We start from the raw sequence: 21,710 nt of genomic DNA, 5'->3' as shown, positions 1-21,710 counted from the left end.
AGTGGGTTTTTTATTTTTAAATTATTTTAATTTGACACTTTTCACAAACCCCCTGCATTTCTCTCACAGATTGAATTGAAGGATGAATTAGTAACTCTATTCGGTTCAATTCAATTCAGGTTTATTTGTATAGCGCTTTTTACGATACAAATCGCTGCAAAGCAACTTTACAGCAAATTAGGTTTCTACAATATTTAGTAGTAGCTTATCAGTGGTGACTGTCAGTTAATGTACATATGGCAGAAATGCACAGAAAAATCAATTAAAGACGTACTCAAACAGACGATGAACACTATTAACAGCAATTATTATATGATGCAATCAAACTTATAGCAAAATGTGGTAGTTCTGTATGTTGTTTCAGGGTTGGCATCATCTGAGGTCCTCTGAGGGGTTGCATCATCTCTTCTCAGGTGTTCTGGATCCAGACTGAAGCTTGTGTAAATCCTAGTCAAAAACAGAGAAACAAATAGAGACATAATTAGCATAGCTGCTGTTCCAACCAAGCAAAATTGATTTGTTTAACCCAAGCTAAAGAATAATAATGCACATTTGATCAGATATAACTGCAGTACAAGATTATGAGATGCATTATTTGAATGCTTGGCCAAAGAGATGTGTCTTTAATCTAGATTTAAACAGAGAGAGTGTGTCTGAACCCCGAACGTTATCAGGAAGGCTATTCCAGATATTCCTCTGTTTAATATTCCTTCTTCAAATGCTGTAGGAGGTGAAGGAAGAGGATGGAGGCAGTGAGGTGGATGTGGATGAAGGGATGGAGATGAAAGAGTGTGGCGATGGGGACGGAGAGGGGCCGTATCTCTCGGAGGTTGATCCTCCTGCCAGTGAGAGTGAGGATGGATACGGCAGTCACTCTCAGCGCTACACTACAGCGGACTCCACCGCCAGCAGCCCTGCCTCATCACAGTTGTGAGTGTCTCTGTGTATGTTTGTGTGTTAGCGTTTATTATGTGTGTTTTAATCTTTCGTCTGCCTTTAACAACTCTCTCTCTCAGCTCCATGTGTAGTGAAGATCAAGAGGCCTTGCAGGCTCAGAAGATCTGGAAGAAAGCCATCATGCTGGTGTGGCGGGCAGCAGCCAATCACAGGTGAGCTTCTCATTCATACTTACCTCAGCTGCTGTTGTGTAATGAGCACCGATCTGCAGACAGAAATGTGTTGTAAATGTTTGTCATTTATTGTTTTGTGTTTCAGGTATGCAAGTGTGTTTCTGCAACCTGTGTCTGATGACATTGCCCCTGGTTATCACAGCATCGTACACAGGTATCAAGATGAGACCCTCTTATTCTTTTAAGTATGTAGGGCCCTGTGATTTCTGTGATGCAGAAAATGTGAACATAATCATAGAATCCAGTCATAAAAATGGAATTTACTGTATAACACCGAATGATACATTTTGGGTGAATAAATCAAAAGTATATGAGTACACTTAACCAAATCAAGATATGGACAAGTATCTGTGAATATTAATAATAAAGCCGTATTAAATCATAAATCCAGAAAAATTTAAAGAGACAACACAGAATTTCTGAAATTAATCAAATGGTCCATAGGGCCCTATTATTATACAAATTGTAATAAATAAATTAAATTGTTAAAGTTTCATGAATTAAATAAATTTGGCATGCTTTTTGTTTATTAACATGTATTTAAATGATTAAAATGAAATCTGGACAAATTTAAACCGAAACCTTGGAATTTGTGAAAAATAAAACATTTTATAGGGCCCTAAAAATGTCATTTTGGTTAAACTTTTAATAGATTGTTGTTACATAGTATAAGTTTCATGATTTGAGAAGAGAATAGACATGCTTTTTAATTACTAATACTTAATTTAATGAAAAATTAAAACAAAGCATTTCAGAAAAAATTTGAGAATTTGGGAAAAATAACAATAGTTAGCATTTATTGATCTTAATGTTTATTTACTAATAAATTATTAAGGGAATAGTTCACCTGAAAATGAAAATTTGCAGAAAATGTATTCACCCTCAGACCATCCAAGATGTAATCTCTGAAATCTCCACCTCCTCAGACCGATGGACCTATCAGCCATCAAAAAGAACATCGAGTCTGGGCAGATCCGCACGACGGCGGAGTTCCAGCGTGACATCATGCTGATGTTCCAGAACGCGGTGATGTATAACAGCTCGGATCATGACGTCTACCACATGGCCCTGGAGATGCAGAGGGACGTTCTGGAACAGATCCAGCAGTTCTTGGCCACTCAGCTGATCATGCAAACATCAGAATCAGGCATCAGCACCAAGAGCCTGCGCGGAAGGGAGGCCAACCGCAAACAAGACCCCAATGAGAAGGTTAGGGACACACATGCATAGTCACACACACACACAAAACCACAAGTGGAAATGACGCTGTGGAGAAGGTTGGAGGAATATCATCACACACACAGACACACACGCACAGTGAGCACTATAAGGAGACATAATCACAACGCTTTCACTGCTAATTATTTGGCCAGTGACATTTAATAAACAAACTTATATTGATGTATTAGAGCAGATCCTTCAGTGAGACAAAAGAGAGCTTAAAGAAGCAGGAACACATTAAAATATATTTAAGACAGTTATTTTAACATTATATACTGCTATAGTTTTTATTATATTTCATATTAAAAAATATTTTATTATTTTTCATATATATTTTTCATTTTAGTTTTAGCCATTTTTAGTAGTTTTTTTTTTTTTTATAGATTTAAATGTATATTTTTTAATCTAATATTTATATTTTATTACATCTTTATTTAAATTCTCTAAAATTATTTTAAAAATTATTAGTTGGCAATAACAACACTGGATTGTTGAGTGAGCAGCATGTGCAGTCATTAAGAAAAATAGCATCTCTAGAACAAATCAAGATACTTGATCCTTTTCCAGGATATAGGCTGAGATGTTTTTCAGAGAGCAGGCTAGAAGCTTCAAATGTCTCAAGGACGGGACATCAAAGTACATCAAAGAGTCTGTAGACATCTGAAGTGAAGTGTTGTGGACAGTGAAACGGTTTAGGAAGAGCGAGCTCGGAGTCATAGAAAGGAAAGTAGAAAAACATCTTCCTGTGCGCCACAGCATGGAGCTTTATCTGTGAGGAAAACGCTGTGGGATTGGCTCTTAATTCTGTCTCTGTTGAAGCAGCATTAATTCAAAAGTGTCCTGAAAACATAGTTTTAAAACCATTTGCCTCAAACTATCGGCTGGCAATGGCACCAAACAGCCAGTACCTGCAAACTGACCTGATTTCAGTGCATCTGAGATTGAATGGGAAAGCACAAACTGATGCATCATCAGGAAATATAACTCGCAATGTCTTTAGCCTGCAGACTTAATGGCTGTCAATAAACACAAAATGGATTTGCGACCACAAGCTGCACATGACGTTGTAATACTCACAAGTAATCTGCACAAATTGATTTTCTAGCTCTTAATGGGATGGCTGCACTCAAAGTGTCGTTTCAGCACTCAGTCCCTGAGCTAAGTTTTATTTAAAATCCAAAAATGCTGAAATGCAGGAAAAAGTTTCACTGTCCAAATACTTTCTGTACAAACTCAGAAATGCAAACCTTGTATGGTGAATCTCACAAAACTTGTCAAAAACTTCATATTTCATATTTCACCCCAAAATGAGAAGCACAAAATAAGAACCAGATGTTTAATTGTCATGAAAATGGTTCTGTTTTTCTTTATGGCAAATATAAAATACAGTGCACTTAGAAAGTATTCAGACCCCTTCCTTTTTTCACATATTATTATGTGGTAGCCTTATGCTAAAATGCACATAATTTCACAGCAATCTACAATCCATACCCAATAATGACAAAGTTAAAAACAGACTTGTAATGTTTTTGCACATTTATTAAAACGAAAAAAAAAACTGAAATATCGCATGCATCTGAAATAAAATGCATTTCAAAAAGCAATTAAATTGTTAAAGTTTCATGAATTAAATAAATTTGGCATGCTTTTTGTTTATTAACATGTATTTAAATGATTAAAATGAAATCTGGACAAATTTAAACCGAAACCTTGGAATTTGTGAAAAATAAAACATTTTATAGGGCCCTAAAAATTTCATTTTGGTTAAACTTTTAATAGATTGTTGTTACATAGTATAAGTTTCATGATTTGAGAAGAGAATAGACATGCTTTTTAATTACTAATACTTAATTTAATGAAAAATGAAAACAAAGCATTTCAGAAAAAATTTGAGAATTTGGGGAAAATAACAATAGTTAGCATTTATTGATCTTAATGTTTATTTACTAATAAATTATTAAGGGAATAGTTCACCTGAAAATGAAAATTTGCAGACAAAAAGGCATCTTTATGGACTATGGAGTGTGGATGGATGTGAAAAAAAAACCTTTTTAAAGCTGCAACACACAAGAATTGCAAGTTAGTGATTCTTTCAGAATGCACTGTACCTTTTTTTGTTTTGAGCAGAAATGGGGCTGGTCATGTTATCGTAAGATTGATCCAGAAGCGATTTGGTTTCCACATGCTCCACATGAAACCCCTTCTTGATAGGACCCAAATAAAAGACTTTATGTCCCTTACACACACACACACACGAGTGAACTGCTGAAGTCCCTGACAGTAAGGTTAGCGTTACTTGCACTAACACACAGTCTCGTATGTAGACCCTGAGTCCTGCACACAAAGACCCTCATTTAGAGCCAGAACCACCAGCCAGATGGAAAAGGAACAACTCCAAACAAGACACTTATGAGAAGGTCAGTGCTGTACACACACAAACATGCACTCGCAGGTGAGAATCAAGGGCACTGCAGGTGAGGTGACTTCTGTACTAACCCATGCACAAACACAGTGAGCCTAACACTCGAGTTTCTCTTCCAGGTTTCCACATGGCACCATATTTGTGGCTTAGTTGTTCTGTAAATGATTGTATCACAAGGGTGGTTATACGCAGAATAATGTAACATTTTCAGAAATGTGGCGGAATATCTGTTTATCCATCTATCTGTCTGTCTGCTTTCTAAGTGTGTGTGTGTGTGTGTATAGATAGATAGATAGATACACTCTTAAAAATAAAGGTGCTTCACGATGCCATAGAAGAACCTTTTTGTCTAAATGTTCCATAAAGAACCTTTAACATCTGAAGAACCTTTCTGTTTCACAAAAGGTTCTTTGTGGCGAAATAAGGTTCTTCAGATTATAAAAAGGTAAGAAAGAGATAGTTCTTTAAAGAACCTTTGACTGAATGGTTCTTTGTGGAACCAAAAATGGTTCTTCTATGGCATCGCTTGAAGAATCTTTTGAAGCACCTTTATTTTTAAGAGTGTAGATGCAAAATACCGTTCAAAAGTTTAGGGTCAGTAAGTTGGTTTTTTTTTTTAAATGTTTTTGAAACACATTTCTTATGCTCACCAAGGCTGCATTTATTTGATCAAAAATGCTAGAAAAATATTTTAAAATCGTGAAATAGTATTATAATTTGAAATAGCTGTTTTCCATTTTAATATATTGTAAAATGTATTTTATTCCTGTGATGCAAAGCTTAATTTTCAGCACCATTACTCCAGTCTTCAGTGTCACATGATCCTTCAGAAATCATTCTAATATGCTGATTTGCTGCTCAAGAAACACTTCTTATTATTATCAATGTTGAAAACATTTGCTTAATATTTTTTCTGGAAATGGTGATGTTTCAGGATTTTTTTTTTTCAGGATTATTTGATGAACAAAGTTAAAACAGAATTAATTTTAAATAGAAATCTGTTGCGGCATTATAAATGTCATTACTTCTGCTAAATAAAAGTATAAAAGGCTGCATTTATTTGATCAAAAATGCTAGAAAAATATTTTAAAATCGTGAAATAGTATTATAATTTGAAATAGCTGTTTTCCATTTTAATATATTGTAAAATGTATTTTATTCCTGTGATGCAAAGCTTAATTTTCAGCACCATTACTCCAGTCTTCAGTGTCACATGATCCTTCAGAAATCATTCTAATATGCTGATTTGGTGCTCAAGAAACACTTCTTATTATTATCAATGTTGAAAACATTTGCTTAATATTTTTTCTGGAAATGGTGATGTTTCAGGATTTTTTTTTTTTCAGGATTATTTGATGAACAAAGTTAAAACAGAATTAATTTTAAATAGAAATCTGTTGCGGCATTATAAATGTCATTACTTCTGCTAAATAAAAGTATAAAAATCTTACTGGCCCCAAACATTTGAACAGTAGTGTATATCACCTTATTATAGACAGGATAGAAATGTGATTATTGTAAACAATATATTTCTGTATGTGGTGTAAGTGTTAGGTTAAATAGCCTCTTGATGTCTTCTTTTGTTGAATCTGTGTGCCATTTTTATTTTTTAACACACACCAGACCAAAGTTAAGCAAGTTTTTTATTTATTTATTATTTAGTTTGCATGGTTTCAGTCTCAGTGATGCATTCACACTGAGCTCTTTGCTGTGTGACTGAGATCATTCAAATGACTGGACACTCATTTCATCACCATCTATTTGAGTTTATGTTGGAGTGCTGCGGTTGTCATGGAAACGGTTACAACACACTCACACATACATGAACACCTTAATCTTCATCCGGCTAACACATATATACACATCTCTCTGTTACTCATCAACCCCTCAAATCCTCCCTTTAGGATCTACATTCTTAGGATTCTCCTTTTTCCATCTTGATTCCATCCTCCTTTTCTTTCTCAGCCGTGTGTCTACATGCAGAGAAGCTTTCTAGGGTGACCAGATGACCATGATAGAAAACTGCTCCATCCTCCAACATGTTTTATATGCGGGAGACCTGAGTTCAAATCCATTCCGCTGTGAAAGTTCATGTTTCTGTTTTAATTCACAACCATCTGGAAACAAAAGCCAATGGAAAGCAAACGTTTTGTTGACCTGAAGTCATCGTAAGATGTTTTTAAGATGACTGGTAATGTAAATTGTTAGCCAGATTAAAAAGAGTGAGTCTGCTAAATGTGTACATGAAAATGAATAATTAATATCATGAGTAGGTTTGTTATTAAAAGTATATTAAATCACTTTTTTTTCAGATTTTATTGTCAGAACAATAAAATAAGAGCATCTGTTTCTGCTTAAAAGCTTTTGTCAATCATTTTGCACATGCACGACAGATGTTTTCATCTTATATCTTCATATTTTAAAGGGAACACAACAGATATCCCATCCACTCTTGTCATTAAAGGGATAGTTCACCCAAAAATTCTGTCGTTAATTACTCACCCTCATGTCGTTTCAAACCCGTAAGACCTTCGGTCATCTTCGGAACACAAATTAAGATATTTTTGATGGAATCTGAGAGCTGTCTGACCCTGCATAGACAGCAACGCAACTGAAATGTTCCCAAGTCCAGAAACGTAGCAAGGAGATCTGTAAAATAATCCATGTTACATCAGGGGTTCAACTGTCATTTTGCGAAGCTACGAGTATTTTTTGTGCGCAAAAAAAAAAAACAAGACTTTATTCATCAATTAGTCTCCTCCGCATCACCCTGGTGCCATTTTGGAGAATATCAGCTGGATGTAAATAACGTATGCTGTTTTGTCAGCTGCGTCACGCCGGATCTGTTCCAGAAACGTAGCAAGGAGATCTGTAAAATAATCCATGTTACATCAGGGGTTCAATCGTCATTTTGCGAAGCTACGAGTATTTTTTGTGCGCAAAAAAAAAAAACACGACGTTATTCATCAATTAGTCTCCTCCGCATCACCCTGGTGCCATTTTGGAGAATATCAGCTGGATGTAAATAACGTATGCTGTTTTGTCAGCTGCGTCACGCCGGATCTGTTTCCTACGTTGTTGTGATTTGATCTGAACGAAAACAGCGTATCCGTGTGATGCAGCTGACACAGAACAGCATACGTTGTTTACGTCCAGCTGATACGCTCCAAAATGGTGCTACAGGGTGATGTGGAGGAGACGAATTGCTGAATAAAGTCGTTGTTTTTTTTTCTTTTGCACACAAAAAGTATTCTCGTAGCTTCGTAAAATGACGGTTGAACCCCTGATGTAACATGGATTATTTTACAGATCTCCTTGCTACGTTTCTGGACTTAGGAACATGTCAGTTGTATTGCTGTCTATGCAGGGTCAGACAGCTCTCAGATTCCATCAAAAATATCTTAATTTGTGTTCCGAAGATGAACGAAGGTCTTACGGGTTTGAAACACGAGGGTGAGTAATTAATGACAGAATTTTAATTTTTGGGTGAACTAACCCTTTAAAGGCTACATCAAATCACTGCATTGTCTGTATAAAATGTTTATTTATAGCAACCAAACTAAAGTTAAGACTAATTAATGGGACAAGTGAATGTAAGTCCATCAGGATGATATACGAAGCGATATGGCTCATAAAACGTCTGGTCATTCTAGTCTCTGCACATGTTTCTGATGTTTTCCATCTCATGCTCAGGGTTTTAGATTAGTATACCTGCCGTTTGCTCCCATAACACCTGCTTTGTTGTACATGTCTGTCTCTGGCTATTTCTAGAATAGGTTTTAAATAGTGAACTCTCTTTTTCTCACTGTGCTGTTTGTCCTTCTACAGGACAGCCTATCCATGGCCTCTCCTGCTTTCCTTCTCTCTCTCTTTGTAAGTATCCAGGTTGAAGATCACAAGTTATTTCCCATCCCCTCTAACCGAACACAAACACACACATGTATTCTGTGACACAGTTCTCTGTTTGGTTAGAGCTGATCGCTTGCACCAGGATTGAATTTGGTCCATGTTGTTATGAACATATCCAGGTTTGTATGCTAAAAGGTTGTGCGTATCATGATATGTTTAGCAGAATAATCCATTAAGAAATTAAAATTGAGACAATTTATTAACCCTAATGTATTTTCGAGTACGTTTTTTTTTCTTTCCCCAGAAGAATACTTTTATTCAGCAAGGATGCATTAAATTGCTCAAAAGTGACACTATTTTTATATTTTAATGTTACAAAAGATTGTTTTCAAATAAATGTTTTTCTTTTGAACTTTCTATTAATCAAAGAATCCTGAATTAAATGCATCACAGTTTCCACAACAATATTTTTCAGCATATTAGCATGATTTCTGAAGGATCATGTGACACTGAAGACTGGAGTAATGATGCTGAAAATTCAACTTTGCATGAATAAATACATTTTACAATATATTCAAATACAAAACCGTTATTTGAAATGGAATCCTTCTCAGTATAACTGTTTTTACTGTATTTTTTATCAATTAAATGCAGTCTTGGTGAGCATAGTTTTTTTTTAAACACTTTTGAATGGTAGTATAAATATATATTTTTTCATTTTACTTTTTTATTTTCGCTTGAACTTACCTTTTAAATGGTTTTTATTTATCTCCAAGAATCATCTAACACAACTCTTCCATGAGCAGCTTTAACTATTAACTCACTTACTCCTGAACACCACATTTTTTTAATGCTCTTTCAGTTTTTTTTCTTCTTTTTTTCTAGCTTGTACTCTTCAATTTCTTAACTATGTATTGCACAGTTCTGATGTCACCGTCTCTTTAAGATGAATGGCTTGTTGTAGTGGTAACACACCCACACTTCCTGTTCTCAGGTCAAAGCTAGTTAGTTTCTCACACTGATGGTCTGGTGTGTTAGGGCAGTGGATGACAGGCTGTTTGCATTTTCTCACAGCCTCCTGCTTCTCTGCTCTTCCAGGATGGAGGCACCAGAGGGCGTCGCAGTGCCATTGAGGCTGATATGAAGATGAAAAAGTGAACTGAGATGTCTCACTGCAGCTGTTATGGAAGTGCAAATAGGCTTTATTTCCGTTTCTTTAAGACGTTCTGGCTAAGTTTAGTTACTCAATGCCTCAGTGGTTTGACAGCAATTCAACAGTCTAATTACAGAAGGACTTTCACAGAAATCCTTCAGTCCTGAAAAACTGGTCAAGTGTGCTCTGAAACTAGACTCACGGGACAGGACAAACTGACCTTGTGTTTGTTTGAGTTTAGAGGAGTTGTTTAAAAGTTTTTGACTTGATGTCACAAATTTAGCTGTCATCACTGGCCTTTTAAAAAAGCTGAATGTACCACCGTCCTGACCACTGGATGGTTAGAAATTAGAGCTAGAGCTAGCATTTTCTAGAGCTGAGAATGAAACCTTACAAGCCATTGTTCAAAACAAAGATTACTATCGCCTTATATAACAACATAGCTGTTCATAATGTGTTAGAAATGTCAGTTGCACAATATCAACTTCTGACATTGAACTGAACGTTATTATCTACATTTTTAAACACCTTTCAGTAAACTCTGAAATACACTTATGTAACAGAAATGATGTGCAAAGTGAACTTTTCCTAAACTTGTCCTCTTCCTCTGAGACGTCCTCAGGCATTATTTTCTCCTCCTTTTTACTCTTAATACCACACTTTTAATAAAAGTCAAGTACAGTAGGAGTGGCGGACGAGTAGAGTTTCTGTTTGATCAGCCGATATTCCCGTCTGAGGCTCAAGACCTTCCCGCCTCCGAACAGGATCTTCAGCGGAGGCCATCCGCCCAGATCAGGCTGCAGGACCACCGAGACCTCGAAGGTCGGTGTGAGACTCTGATCGGGAATGATGGTGCCCAGCTTCAGAAGTGTGCCTTTGCTTTCCATGAACATGTGGATCAGTGCACCTCGTATCCCACACGGCTCATCCGTGGATGAGTGCAGAATGTCTCCGGCCACACGTGTGGTCATGCGCCGGGGCAGACGCAGCTCCTGACAGCTCAGACTGGCTCCTTTGGCCTCATAGAGGCACTTCTCAATGCGTTTGGATAGGCCGAGTTGAAGACACACATCATCTTCTCCTTCCTCTTCCAAACTGCACTCGGATCCCAGACCTGTGAATGAGTAAATAGATAGATTGTGTCAGGCTCAGCTGATCAGACAGGAACTTTACGCCTCAGCAGTTTGAGAGAGTGAGCGATGGCTCATTAGATTAGGATCAAGAAACTAAGACCGTCAGCCTGTAATACAGTGCCATCAGCTGATCTAAGCTGTCATGGACCATGGCCAGAATGAATGCTGCAATTTTGGAAAACTGAAACAATGTACATGATCCCTGCTCATATGAGTGCCATCTAATCACGTCTAATGTAAAAGCTATTGAACATTAAAAGAAAGGTTTAATAAATTTTGTTGTCACGCTATACGGGGTTAGTTGTCAGAATGGGAATATTCTGTCATTTTCAAAATATATAAAAAATAAATTAATAAAATAGGAACAAAACACGTGACAGCCTGGCATCAGCATTCATTGGACTTTTTAGTTGACCTTTGTTTCATTTTGTTGTCACGCTATACGGGGTTAGTTGTCAGAATGGGAATATTCTGTCATTTTCAAAATATATAAAAAAATTTAATTAATAAAATAGGAACAAAACACGTGACAGCCTGGCATCAGCATTCATTGGACTTTTTAGTTGACCTTTGTTTTAATGACATCCTGTTTTTTTTATATTCCAAATTAACATTTGTGAACTAGGTTATTTAAAAATCAACACGCAAAACCGAAACTTTTGACTTTATAGTTAGTGAGACAGAGCGCCTGTGACAACTTGCCCCGGTTTCCCCTACAATTGCTGGTTTGGACAGACAGGAATAAGATACTTACTTGATGAGCTCTGTGCTTTCATGAGTCTGCCGCAGTGTTTGAGTTTGTCTCTGTCGGATCTGAAGTGCTGTAGAAAGCTCAGGTCCTCCGCTAGCTTTTCCTGTTCGCTCCTGACGGTCATCCCGTTCCCGAACACGAGAGCTTGTGTATAGACCATTTTAACGTGATTTCCTCCGAGTCTTTCCCCGAGAGCTCGCCAAACTCTTCCACTGACTGTTTCTTTGTTCCGTCCATGAATGCGAGAGGCGGAGATGTGTTGCTCCTCTCGCGGCAGCCGGTTTTATACTGAGTTGAGTGGGCTGTCTGTGATGTTGCATCAGCTGAAGTTTGTGGGATGGGCGACATGACGCAAAGCCGAGAGAGCTTAAATCAGACCAGACTGCACTAGTACATGCAACCGAACCAGCTTCTTGCGTTTCTATTCTATTACTCTATTCTATTCTATATAGACCTTATTTTAAATCAACAGCAGGCCTAGTTGACAAATAACATGAACATTAACTTTTTGGATTAGAGCTAAATGTTATATATTTCTATTATGAAAATTTAATATTTTACTATCTGACTGGTCACTATTTCTTTTTCCACATTTTCAAATCACCTTTAAGCTTTGTTTGTTTGTTTTTATTCACTTAAATATAGTCGTGCAGTATTGTTCTAGTATTGTATGTTTTTCTCTTTCAACTATTTTAATCATTTAACTTTTTTTATAAAAATGCACTAAAATCATCCTACAATAGGCCTATTTATTATATTATTATTTAAATGACATTTATATGAGGTCATAAACAACTGCTTTAACTGGTAGCAGACAATTATGGGAATATTATAGCATTATTATGATTTATTTTATGTTATTGTTTGTTTATTGTATTTTATTTACTACTATTTTTTCCCATTTTTAATCAACTTTTAGCTTTTTTTTAATTCATTTAAGTAGTCCTGCAATATTCATTCATTCAATTATTGATTTGTTTGTTTACATGTAGTTTCTCAAATAATATGAGATCACAAACATTACTAATCTACTTCCATCTGTATCAGACAATTATGGGGGTATCATTTCCCCCCAGTTTTGTGTAATTTTTTATTATTTTATTTTTTCTCTTTCTTTATCCACAATTTGTAATCAACTTTGACCTTTCTTCCCTAATTCACTAATCCTGCCATGCTTCCTTGCTTATTTATTTATTATTTATTTGTTTTACATGTAGTTTCTGAAACAATAATGTGACGTCATAAATATTTATATAAACTGTTTTCATCTATAGCAAACCATTATGGGAATATTATAGCAACATTTGTTTATACAAACACTGAAACATGAAACAAAACAAAATTATTATCCTAATAATTGATCAATTAGACAAAGAAATTTAGTGTAAAGGAGACTAAAATATGTTTATTTTCACAGCTGATACAAATTGACCTCACACATGCGCATACGTGCTCATGGGCAAGTATGTGCTGTACTAAAAATGTGATTTCTAGAAAGTGATTCAGACAGTGTGAGATGAGGTGTGATTATTCACAGGTGAGACTCACATGACCAGAAAGACAAACACGCGATCAGTAAAATCCAGTTCAGCAGCCTTCTCTATGAAATGTGGATGACCCAGGAAACACGTTTACACTAGTTTACTGTACTCTAATGAAGTAAATAATAAAGCCAAAGAAAAGAGATCTGTGACTTAAGTCTGATCTTCTGCAGGTTTGGTCTAGAAAGTGCTTTTACAGTCTTATACTGCCATCATCAGCAAGTGCCTGTTTGCCTTCTGTCTGTCTCTGAGTCACGATGAGGGACTTTTCCTCGTGATCTCATCTTTGTTCTGGCGCTGTGACGTCACATTGCCTCACTCAAGTATGCAGAAATGGAGAACCATCTTTCGATATTACAATGAGGAACTAGAAGAGACTTCTGTAGAACCACCTTCCAGAAGTTACAGATTAACCACAGATCTCGTTTACGGAGTGGGTGAACAAGGAAGGAAGAGTAAACTATTTGGAAACCTTTGACCATGGAGTGACATGCAGAATATGCTTGTGTGTCTTCACTGAATCAGCTGTTAAGAAAATACATTCATATAACCTTAGACAAGCAGTATGCTTTGAAATATGTTTAGTTTATTCCTCCTGTCCAGTTCTCAGCTCCTCACGACTCTAGTCTTTGTTGATTTTGATCACAAACGGATGATAGTGAAACTCGTGATAGTTCATCCATTAATGTCAAAACAAAACCTGATGGACATGTTCTTTCAATCAGCCGCTTAGATGGATGATTTGATTCACAGGAAAACCCTCAATCTACATCTTTCAGAAGTCTTATCTAAAGCATTTTTTACTGTTAGATTTATTTCATTTATTTAATAAAAGAATACAATACTATATATCATGATTTTATATTTTATAATTTAAAAAATGTAATTTATTTTCTAACTGCTAAATTATTAGCATAATAATGTTTTATTTGGTTTCAGTTACATGGTTACAGTGTGTGTAACTAAGTGTTTTTTTTTTGGTTTGTTTTTATCGTCCAAAGCGTTTCTAACGTTGCTATAATATTCCCAGAATTGTCTGCTACAGATGAAAGTAGTTTAGGAATATTTATGACCCGATATTAATTGAGAAACTACATGTCAAATAAATACAAATGAATGAATGAATGTTATAACAGGATAAGGTGATTAAAAGCTGTGGACAAAGAAATTGTAAAAAAAAAAAATTATACCGAACAACTAAACAAGGTGATTAGATGATTAGAAATATTTGTAATATAATATAATAATATATATATAATGTTCATGCAATTGTACATAGATTTTCAAACATAATTATTCACTGTAAAAAGAACCATTCATAAACTTAACACCTGCTAGTTTTCATTTATCAGTGTCCGATAAATCAATTTATCAATCCATCAGCCAAATTGCATCAGCCCAGCTGCAGAAACCTGATGGACTAGTTTATTACTTCATAAAAAAATAATGCTCAGCTAAATTGCACAGCTTCAGAATAAGCACTTTATAAATTATCATTTCAAATTAGCTACATCAACTGGATACGATATTTGTTCTGTGGATAAATGTTAGATTAAAACATGTTAGTCATGGACAAGTAGTGAAGTGATTCATCTTCAATTATTTCCAGTGTTATGAATCACCTCCATCATCACGACTTGTTTAAACTAGTTTCTCTCATTCATTGTAACTGTTCTGCCGCAGGACATGGAAAGTAACACAGTCAGTCAGAGGAGAGCTGTTTCACTGGAAGAAGCAAGGAATTTTTTCAACAACATTTATTAAGAAGTTATTAGTAGCCTGACACTACTACATTTATTAGTAGTTCTTCGGTAAGGAAAAAACCTACACATGAATATATAAATATGAAGACATTCCTTTTAAGGTTACCTTTTTTATAGGCACAAATAAATGTTATTTCTTGTAAAATCGTGTTAGAGCAACAGGAAGTCTTTTCAGAACATCTTTATGTAAAAGTCTTATGTGTTTTTAGGTGTTAGTAGTATCTTTCAACAAAGATATGTGTCTCTGATGATTGCATAAAAAACCCTATATAATATCAAAATGTGTAAATAAATGATGCTACATTTAATACATGTGCACATTTATTTGTGGCACAGGTGTCCAAATTAATTTTGAGGTCATTGTAAGGTGTTCAGGCAGGGTTATTGTCCTTAACTAAAATTAAAACCAAAAACATTATAATTGCTTGAAATAAGCATAAACTGAAATAAAATAAAATACAACACAGAGAGAAAATAAGGGTGGTTATGAGCAGCTGATTTAATGGATTCTTATTATTATATCAAATTCTATTAAATAATTCTAAGAACTCATGAACTCAATCCCATCTCCTTGCATTAGGTTGGTTAAAATGATCAGTGGTCTCCACTGGTTCAGATCTTAAAGATTGTGGTTGGCTGAACATGAGGGTTGGGTTGCTGCTCACTGGGTCTTCTGGGAAATTGGCACGCAGTGCACCATTAATATTCCCAATCGGACCCTCTTCTGGAACAGGCTGGACTTCATTCGGTGGCTCTTGGATGTGATCCATGTGAATCTCTCCATCCTGCTGTTTCAGGTGCTGGATGATCTCTCTGGAGAGGTAATGAGGGTCACCTGTGTGCTCATCTGAAAAACAGATGTATGAAATCAGCATTATGGACACTGAGAGGAACCACTGTAGGAATTATATCCAGATATGATTTTAAAGTCTATCTCAATCTCTAAAAGACTGCATTTTGATCATTTCAGGAACAAGACTTAAAAGCCTTTCATTAATTTGAATGAAATTCTGACCATTGAGCAGGACGAGCCGGTAACGGTTCCGGCACTCTAGAGAATTTTCCAGAATTTGGCTGAGGGTTCTGTAGAACAACAGGACCTGCTGTTTTCGTTCTCTCTCTCCAAACCCTGCACTGCTCTCATGGGACATCTGATACAGTGTCAGCAGTGGTGTGGCATATTCCAGAACACAGCTAAATGCCTAGGAACAGGAACACAAAGAGAAGGTAAGACCGTGGATTTATTTTCGGTGCCACTACAGTTTTTTTAGCCACAAGGAGATGCTGTTTTGACAGCTAAATATTTGTGTTGCTGCATCCCAGTTTGCAAATTATCTATCTATCCCTGCTATTTCAATGCACTATTTCAATGCATACTTGAACACCAGTATGCCAGTGGTGCCTGGATGGTATAGTATTTCTGGTTGATTGTATAAGTATGTTTCTGTACTCACCAGGGTTATTACAGTTAACCAAAACCATGAAAAAAGGTGATTAGATGATTAGAAATATTTGTAATATAATATAATAATATATATATAATGTTCATGCAATTGTACATAGATTTTCAAACATAATTATTCACTGTAAAAAGAACCATTCATAAACTTAACACCTGCTAGTTTTCATTTATCAGTGTCCGATAAATCAATTTATCAATCCATCAGCCAAATTGCATCAGCCCAGCTGCAGAAACCTGATGGACTATTTTATTACTTCATAAAAAAAAATGCTCAGTTAAATTGCACAGCTTCAGAATAAGCACTTTATAAATTATCATTTCAAATTAGCTACATCAACTGGATACGATATTTGTTCTGTGGATAAATGTTAGATTAAAACATGTTAGTCATGGACAAGTAGTGTAGTGATTCATCTTCAATTATTTCCAGTGTTATGAATCACCTCCATCATCACGACTTGTTTAAACTAGTTTCTCTCATTCATTGTAACTGTTCTGCCGCAGGACATGGAAAGTAACACAGTCAGTCAGAGGAGAGCTGTTTCACTGGAAGAAGCAAGGAATTTTTTCAACAGCATTTATTAAGAAGTTATTAGTAGCCTGACACTACTACATTTATTAGTAGTTCTTCGGTAAGGAAAAAACCTACACATGAATATATAAATATGAAGACATTCATTTTAAGGTTACCTTTTTTATAGGCAAAAATAAATTTTATTTCTTGTAAAATCGTGTTAGAGCAACAGGAAGTCTTTTCAGAACATCTTTATGTAAAAGTCTTATGTGTTTTTAGAATTTTTCTCAGTTTAAACATTTGATATGTCATCTATGTTGCATTCTGAATAAAATATTGAAATGTGAAACTTCCACATCATTGCATTCTGTTTTTATTCACAATTTGTACAGTGTCCCAACTTTTTTGGAATCGGGTTTGTGTGTGTATATATATATATAATTTAGCTAGTTGCCAAGGCAACTTTTCATTAACTTGAATAATAAATAACAATGAACAAAAACTAGAAATATTTGTTTCAGAAAAAAGAAAGAAAACAACAAAATTAGTATAACTTTAACTACAATTCAAGTGAAAACATATCTAATTCAAAATATTATAATGATGCTAAAATAACACTGAAACTCACTAGTATAACAAATACTCTTGCTTTGGACATTTTCAGTTGGTGAAGAATACAAGATCAAAGCTGCCACAGTTGTCTTTCAATTTGTAAACATAAACGTTAAGTAATAATATATTTTAATGCAATTCATTTATTTTAAGGCAATTTATGTTATCTGGGAACAATTTATATTTGTCTTAATGTAATTACAAGCTTTTAGGCATAAACATTTAGATGGTTTTGAAGAAAAAGTGTGCTAGTGATTGGCGCTTTGTGAAGCTTCGAAACCTTTGTGGATCATTTGTTGATTCAGAGCGAGTATCAAACTGCCGTGATTTCAGTAAACGAGGCTTTGTTACACCAAAACTGTATCGATACGTTTGAAAATTTCAGTGGTTTGCTGCTAGGGTGTGATTCTGTGAGCCCATGAATCAGTGTCTATACCTGATCTCAGATCTGTTTGATAAGACATTTTTAAAGACACATTTGTATAATAAAAAAGAGTTGTAGTTCATAGTCTATTAACCTGAATAATCAAGCTTTCCATAAAACAAACAAAACAAGCTCTACAGTTGAATAAAATAACACTAATTGTGTAGACAGTTTTAATGGCATTAGATGTTTTTGGATTTAATAGATAACACTTTCAATTAAACATTTGCAATTGGTTTGTAAAAGGTGATTTTATGCATGTTTTCAATGCATTTACACCATTCTGACCAGCAGGAATCACCAGCATGTGGCGTTTCATTTTGCGAAGCAATTGGTTCTGTTGATTCAAAGTGTGCAAACTTCTGCATTAATACTAGCATATTACCTTTACACATATTAAAAGTATGTACTTTCTCAACACCAGACAAATTCAGACTAGAAGCATGTGAATTAGTAGACAACACATCTATCTCTGAATCAAAGGATAGACTCGTGCTTTGGAATTGTTTTTTTTTTTTTTAAAGTTCTTGATCATTTCCAGTATCAAAGGACTTCAATTACCAGTAATACAGTACCAGCATTAGCCCACCTCATTATTCTGGATGATCTTGTAGACACTGTTCTTGTAGCTGCGTTTCCGCACCCCTGCTGTGTCACGCTCCAGTTCTGGAAGGTTTTCTTGGAAGACTACATTAGTGTCCTCCTCTTCAGGTTTGAATGGAACTTTTGCGTTGAGTGGTAGAAGTATCAACTACACAACCTATTATAGCCTACATACTAATAACAGCCTAGATATCTTATGTAGCCTAATTTGCCTAATGTAGATACGTTATGTAGCCTAATTTGCTCGCATCAGGGAGTCGCTCTCAAAACGCGGGGTGTTAAAATTGCTTTTGAATGCATGTGCGCGTTTTACTTTCGGTTTTGATTTTTAGTCACGCTTCTTTCACAGGGTTGGTTCAACGCCTCCTTTTATGGGCACAGGGCAAACTCTTCTCACTAAGAGCAGTTCAAGTATCGTCTCACAATGTAGAGGGCTAAGGAATGTACCTGGAAGGACAAATTTGAGGTAGCCGATATAGAAAGACCAGGCCAAACCATGTGCCACATTCATCTTCTTCATTTCACAGATTTCTGAGATCTCAACTGGACAAGGGCCCTGCAAACATATACAAATATACAAATACTTTTTATTTTACTTGTTTCATTTATTTGTATTGTTTTGTCAGTTGTTTTACTTTTATTTTTGATCGTCCACAGCTATGTTGCAGTACAAACACATAGTTGTTTGTAAGAAATTATAACTGAAATTGAGTGAGATGTTTGTGGAGATAAATGTGTGGCTGGAACGCAAATTTTAGCTTCCACAGTCATTCTGAAGATAAGAACAAGTAATGAACCAAGCGGTTGTGGAGGATGACGTGTAATATTGAATATTAAGACCAATTTATAAATCTTAAAAATGAGATGTGGTTTTAGTTGGAAACCTGAGCTGAAGAGAAAGACTGCAAGTAGAAATCCACAGGGGTATTTTGAACATCCCTGAGCTATTTAATATCAGAATCAATATAAAAAAAAAACAGGTGTCCTGATGAATCACACCAGTCTCTGTACGGAAGTGAAGTAGCTGAAATTATACAGCACATTTAAGTTGATCGTGATATAATGCATACAGTGAACTTATTTTAACTTTGAATTTGAACTACGATTTTTTTTGTCAGTGACCACCCTGTGTTAAATGAGTGCTGGTTGTGTTTTATGTTTCCTATGTAGCATGTCTTTTACCTTCCAAACTATTTGAGTGTGACTATCTGATATTTTTGAAGATCCTCTAATTGCACACTCAGTATAGACTCAGCCGTGTAGACCACTTGGAAGTTGTTGTGCAACATTGTAGACTGTTCCTTTAGCATGTAACTGAACCAGTTGAACAAGTAAGTACTGAATATTGCTCACATAATCTTTTGATTTAGACATTTTGTTCTCCTGCCATGTGATTAATCTTACCAGAACCCCCAAGCATTTGAGTAGCAGGTAAACTGCGCACATGAGGGCCATGGTACTCCACTGCTCTTCAGAGAAACTCCACTGCAACTTTAGCATCAGGAATATTGCACACATTCCTAAAATGACATGCCCTCTAAAGCAAGTCTGAAAGATCTCATTTATTCTGCCACGATACCTGGAAAAGAGCATATTATACAATGAAGTAATAAATTTTTTTAATACTTTCATCCAACACTCTTTATTGGCATCTATGGTTTCATGAAGAACCTTTAATATCCATAGTTTTCCATTCCACAAAATAGTGGAAAAAGGTTCTTTAGATTTTCTAAATGTTCTTCACACTAAAGTAAAAAAATTAAATAAAATGATTACATTCTGCAACTAATTTGCATAATGCAAGGACATACGAAGTATACAATTTCTTTTCTAACCTTTGCTTTGAGTGGAAGAGCCCCTCCTCTGCAAACAAGCACATACTGTGAATAAACCTTTCTACTGTGATGCAAAAAGCGATCATTCCAGTTCTCTCAATGAACTTGTCAGAGTCCAGCAGCCAAGCAAACAGCAGAGTAAGAAGCCCCAGTCCACCAGTACACACCACCGGCAGCCTGCTGCGCGCTCTGGGGACCAGACTGTCCTCTCCCATCACACCTGACATCTGAACACATCACATTCACAGTGTAGACATCAGCCACTTATTGATTCAACAGATTCAACTGGTGTACTGGTGTCACGCCTTCATTATTTTTATATATATGTACAGAATAGTGCACAGCATAAATGAGTACACCCCCTCTCAATAAATACAAAATATGTATTTTCTTAACGACCACTAATACAATTCATGGAAAGATGGCAAAATTGAAATCTATTAAACATATATTTAATAAAAACAGAGAAATATATGTCAATCAAATCTGTAGAATAATAAATTAGCCAATTTTTTAATTAAGGACTGCAGAAATGAGTACACCTTAGATTTAATTCAACAAATGTATAGTATTCTAGTATTTAGTATGTCCTCCATAATTTTAAGTACTGCTCTGACACTTCTTGGCACTGAGCGTACAAGTTCATGACAAATTGTCACATCTGTCCTGTTTAACTCCTGGAGGACGACCTCCTTGAATGCTTTGGTCAACTCGTCTCTACAGAATCCTCCACAGGTGCTCAAGAGTGTTAGGATTGGGTGAAATACATGTCCATTGAAGGATTTCAACTGGGAAAAATACATATCGTAAAAAATACATATTATTTATTGTGCTTTGGCTACAGTAGGTAGTTCCATTGTGGGCAACAACCATTCATGTCACTTCTACAGGCTGCATCTTGAGATAAACAGTCACTCTTTTCGTAGCTGGCAAAAGCTACAAAATTTTACAAAAGTAGCAGAAATTTTAAAACAGTGGACTTGTGACAAGGCCCTTGAAATCTTGAAAGCTTTTGCTTAGTGACGAGTGATTTTTTTGCTAGAAAAAGATCACTCGTCACTAAGCAAACGCTTTCAAGATTTCAAGGGCCTTGTCACAAGTCCACTGTTTTTAAATTTCTGCTACTTTTGCAAAATTTTCACACTTAAAACTATGATTTGGTATTCCTCTTGTACCACTGTCCTCTTTTTTGCAACACAACATTTTATCACTTTGATAAGAAAATCTTATTTTTCTGAATAATTTAGCTTGAGAGCTTGAGATGAAATATGAGACAATTAAGAATTTTAATATTTTC

The 21,710-nt window shown here is 35.6% G+C and overlaps 3 protein-coding genes across 3 annotated transcripts in view; 1 reads left to right on the top strand and 2 right to left on the bottom strand.

Annotated features, from left to right (window-relative positions):
* The window catches only part of LOC107559269 (bromodomain-containing protein 8-like), a 44,286-nt gene extending 34,369 nt beyond the window's left edge, over positions 1–9,917 (top strand). Inside the window, exons 6-11 of the mRNA XM_016243021.1 lie at positions 728–930; positions 1,017–1,109; positions 1,216–1,284; positions 2,057–2,339; positions 4,676–4,768; positions 9,721–9,917. Of these exons, the coding sequence (XP_016098507.1) occupies positions 728–930; positions 1,017–1,109; positions 1,216–1,284; positions 2,057–2,339; positions 4,676–4,768; positions 9,721–9,780 (801 nt within the window). The 3' untranslated portion in view covers positions 9,781–9,917. The remainder of the gene's footprint in view (positions 1–727; positions 931–1,016; positions 1,110–1,215; positions 1,285–2,056; positions 2,340–4,675; positions 4,769–9,720) is intronic.
* A 294-nt stretch (positions 9,918–10,211) lies between these two features.
* Positions 10,212–11,932, bottom strand: LOC107559291 (DNA damage-inducible transcript 4-like protein). Its single transcript, XM_016243057.1, has 2 exons — positions 11,663–11,932; positions 10,212–10,889 (listed from the first exon to the last, which is right to left on the bottom strand). Exons 1-2 carry the CDS (start codon positions 11,817–11,819, stop codon positions 10,438–10,440), a joined length of 609 nt encoding a protein of 202 aa, XP_016098543.1. The 5' UTR covers positions 11,820–11,932; the 3' UTR covers positions 10,212–10,437.
* Positions 11,933–15,520: 3,588 nt separating this feature from the next.
* sting1 (stimulator of interferon response cGAMP interactor 1) lies at positions 15,521–20,640 on the bottom strand. Its single transcript, XM_016243020.1, has 6 exons — positions 20,414–20,640; positions 19,983–20,157; positions 18,967–19,134; positions 18,565–18,726; positions 15,979–16,165; positions 15,521–15,810 (listed from the first exon to the last, which is right to left on the bottom strand). The coding sequence occupies exons 1-6, from the start codon at positions 20,638–20,640 to the stop codon at positions 15,521–15,523; spliced, it is 1,209 nt and encodes a 402-aa protein (XP_016098506.1).
* Between the last annotated feature and the right edge of the window lie 1,070 nt (positions 20,641–21,710).

Source organism: Sinocyclocheilus grahami, unplaced genomic scaffold (genome assembly GCF_001515645.1).
Source record: "Sinocyclocheilus grahami isolate Dianchi unplaced genomic scaffold, SAMN03320097.WGS_v1.1 scaffold680.1, whole genome shotgun sequence".
NCBI lineage: Eukaryota > Metazoa > Chordata > Actinopteri > Cypriniformes > Cyprinidae > Sinocyclocheilus > Sinocyclocheilus grahami.
This window is presented reverse-complemented; position numbering and strand designations above follow the sequence as displayed.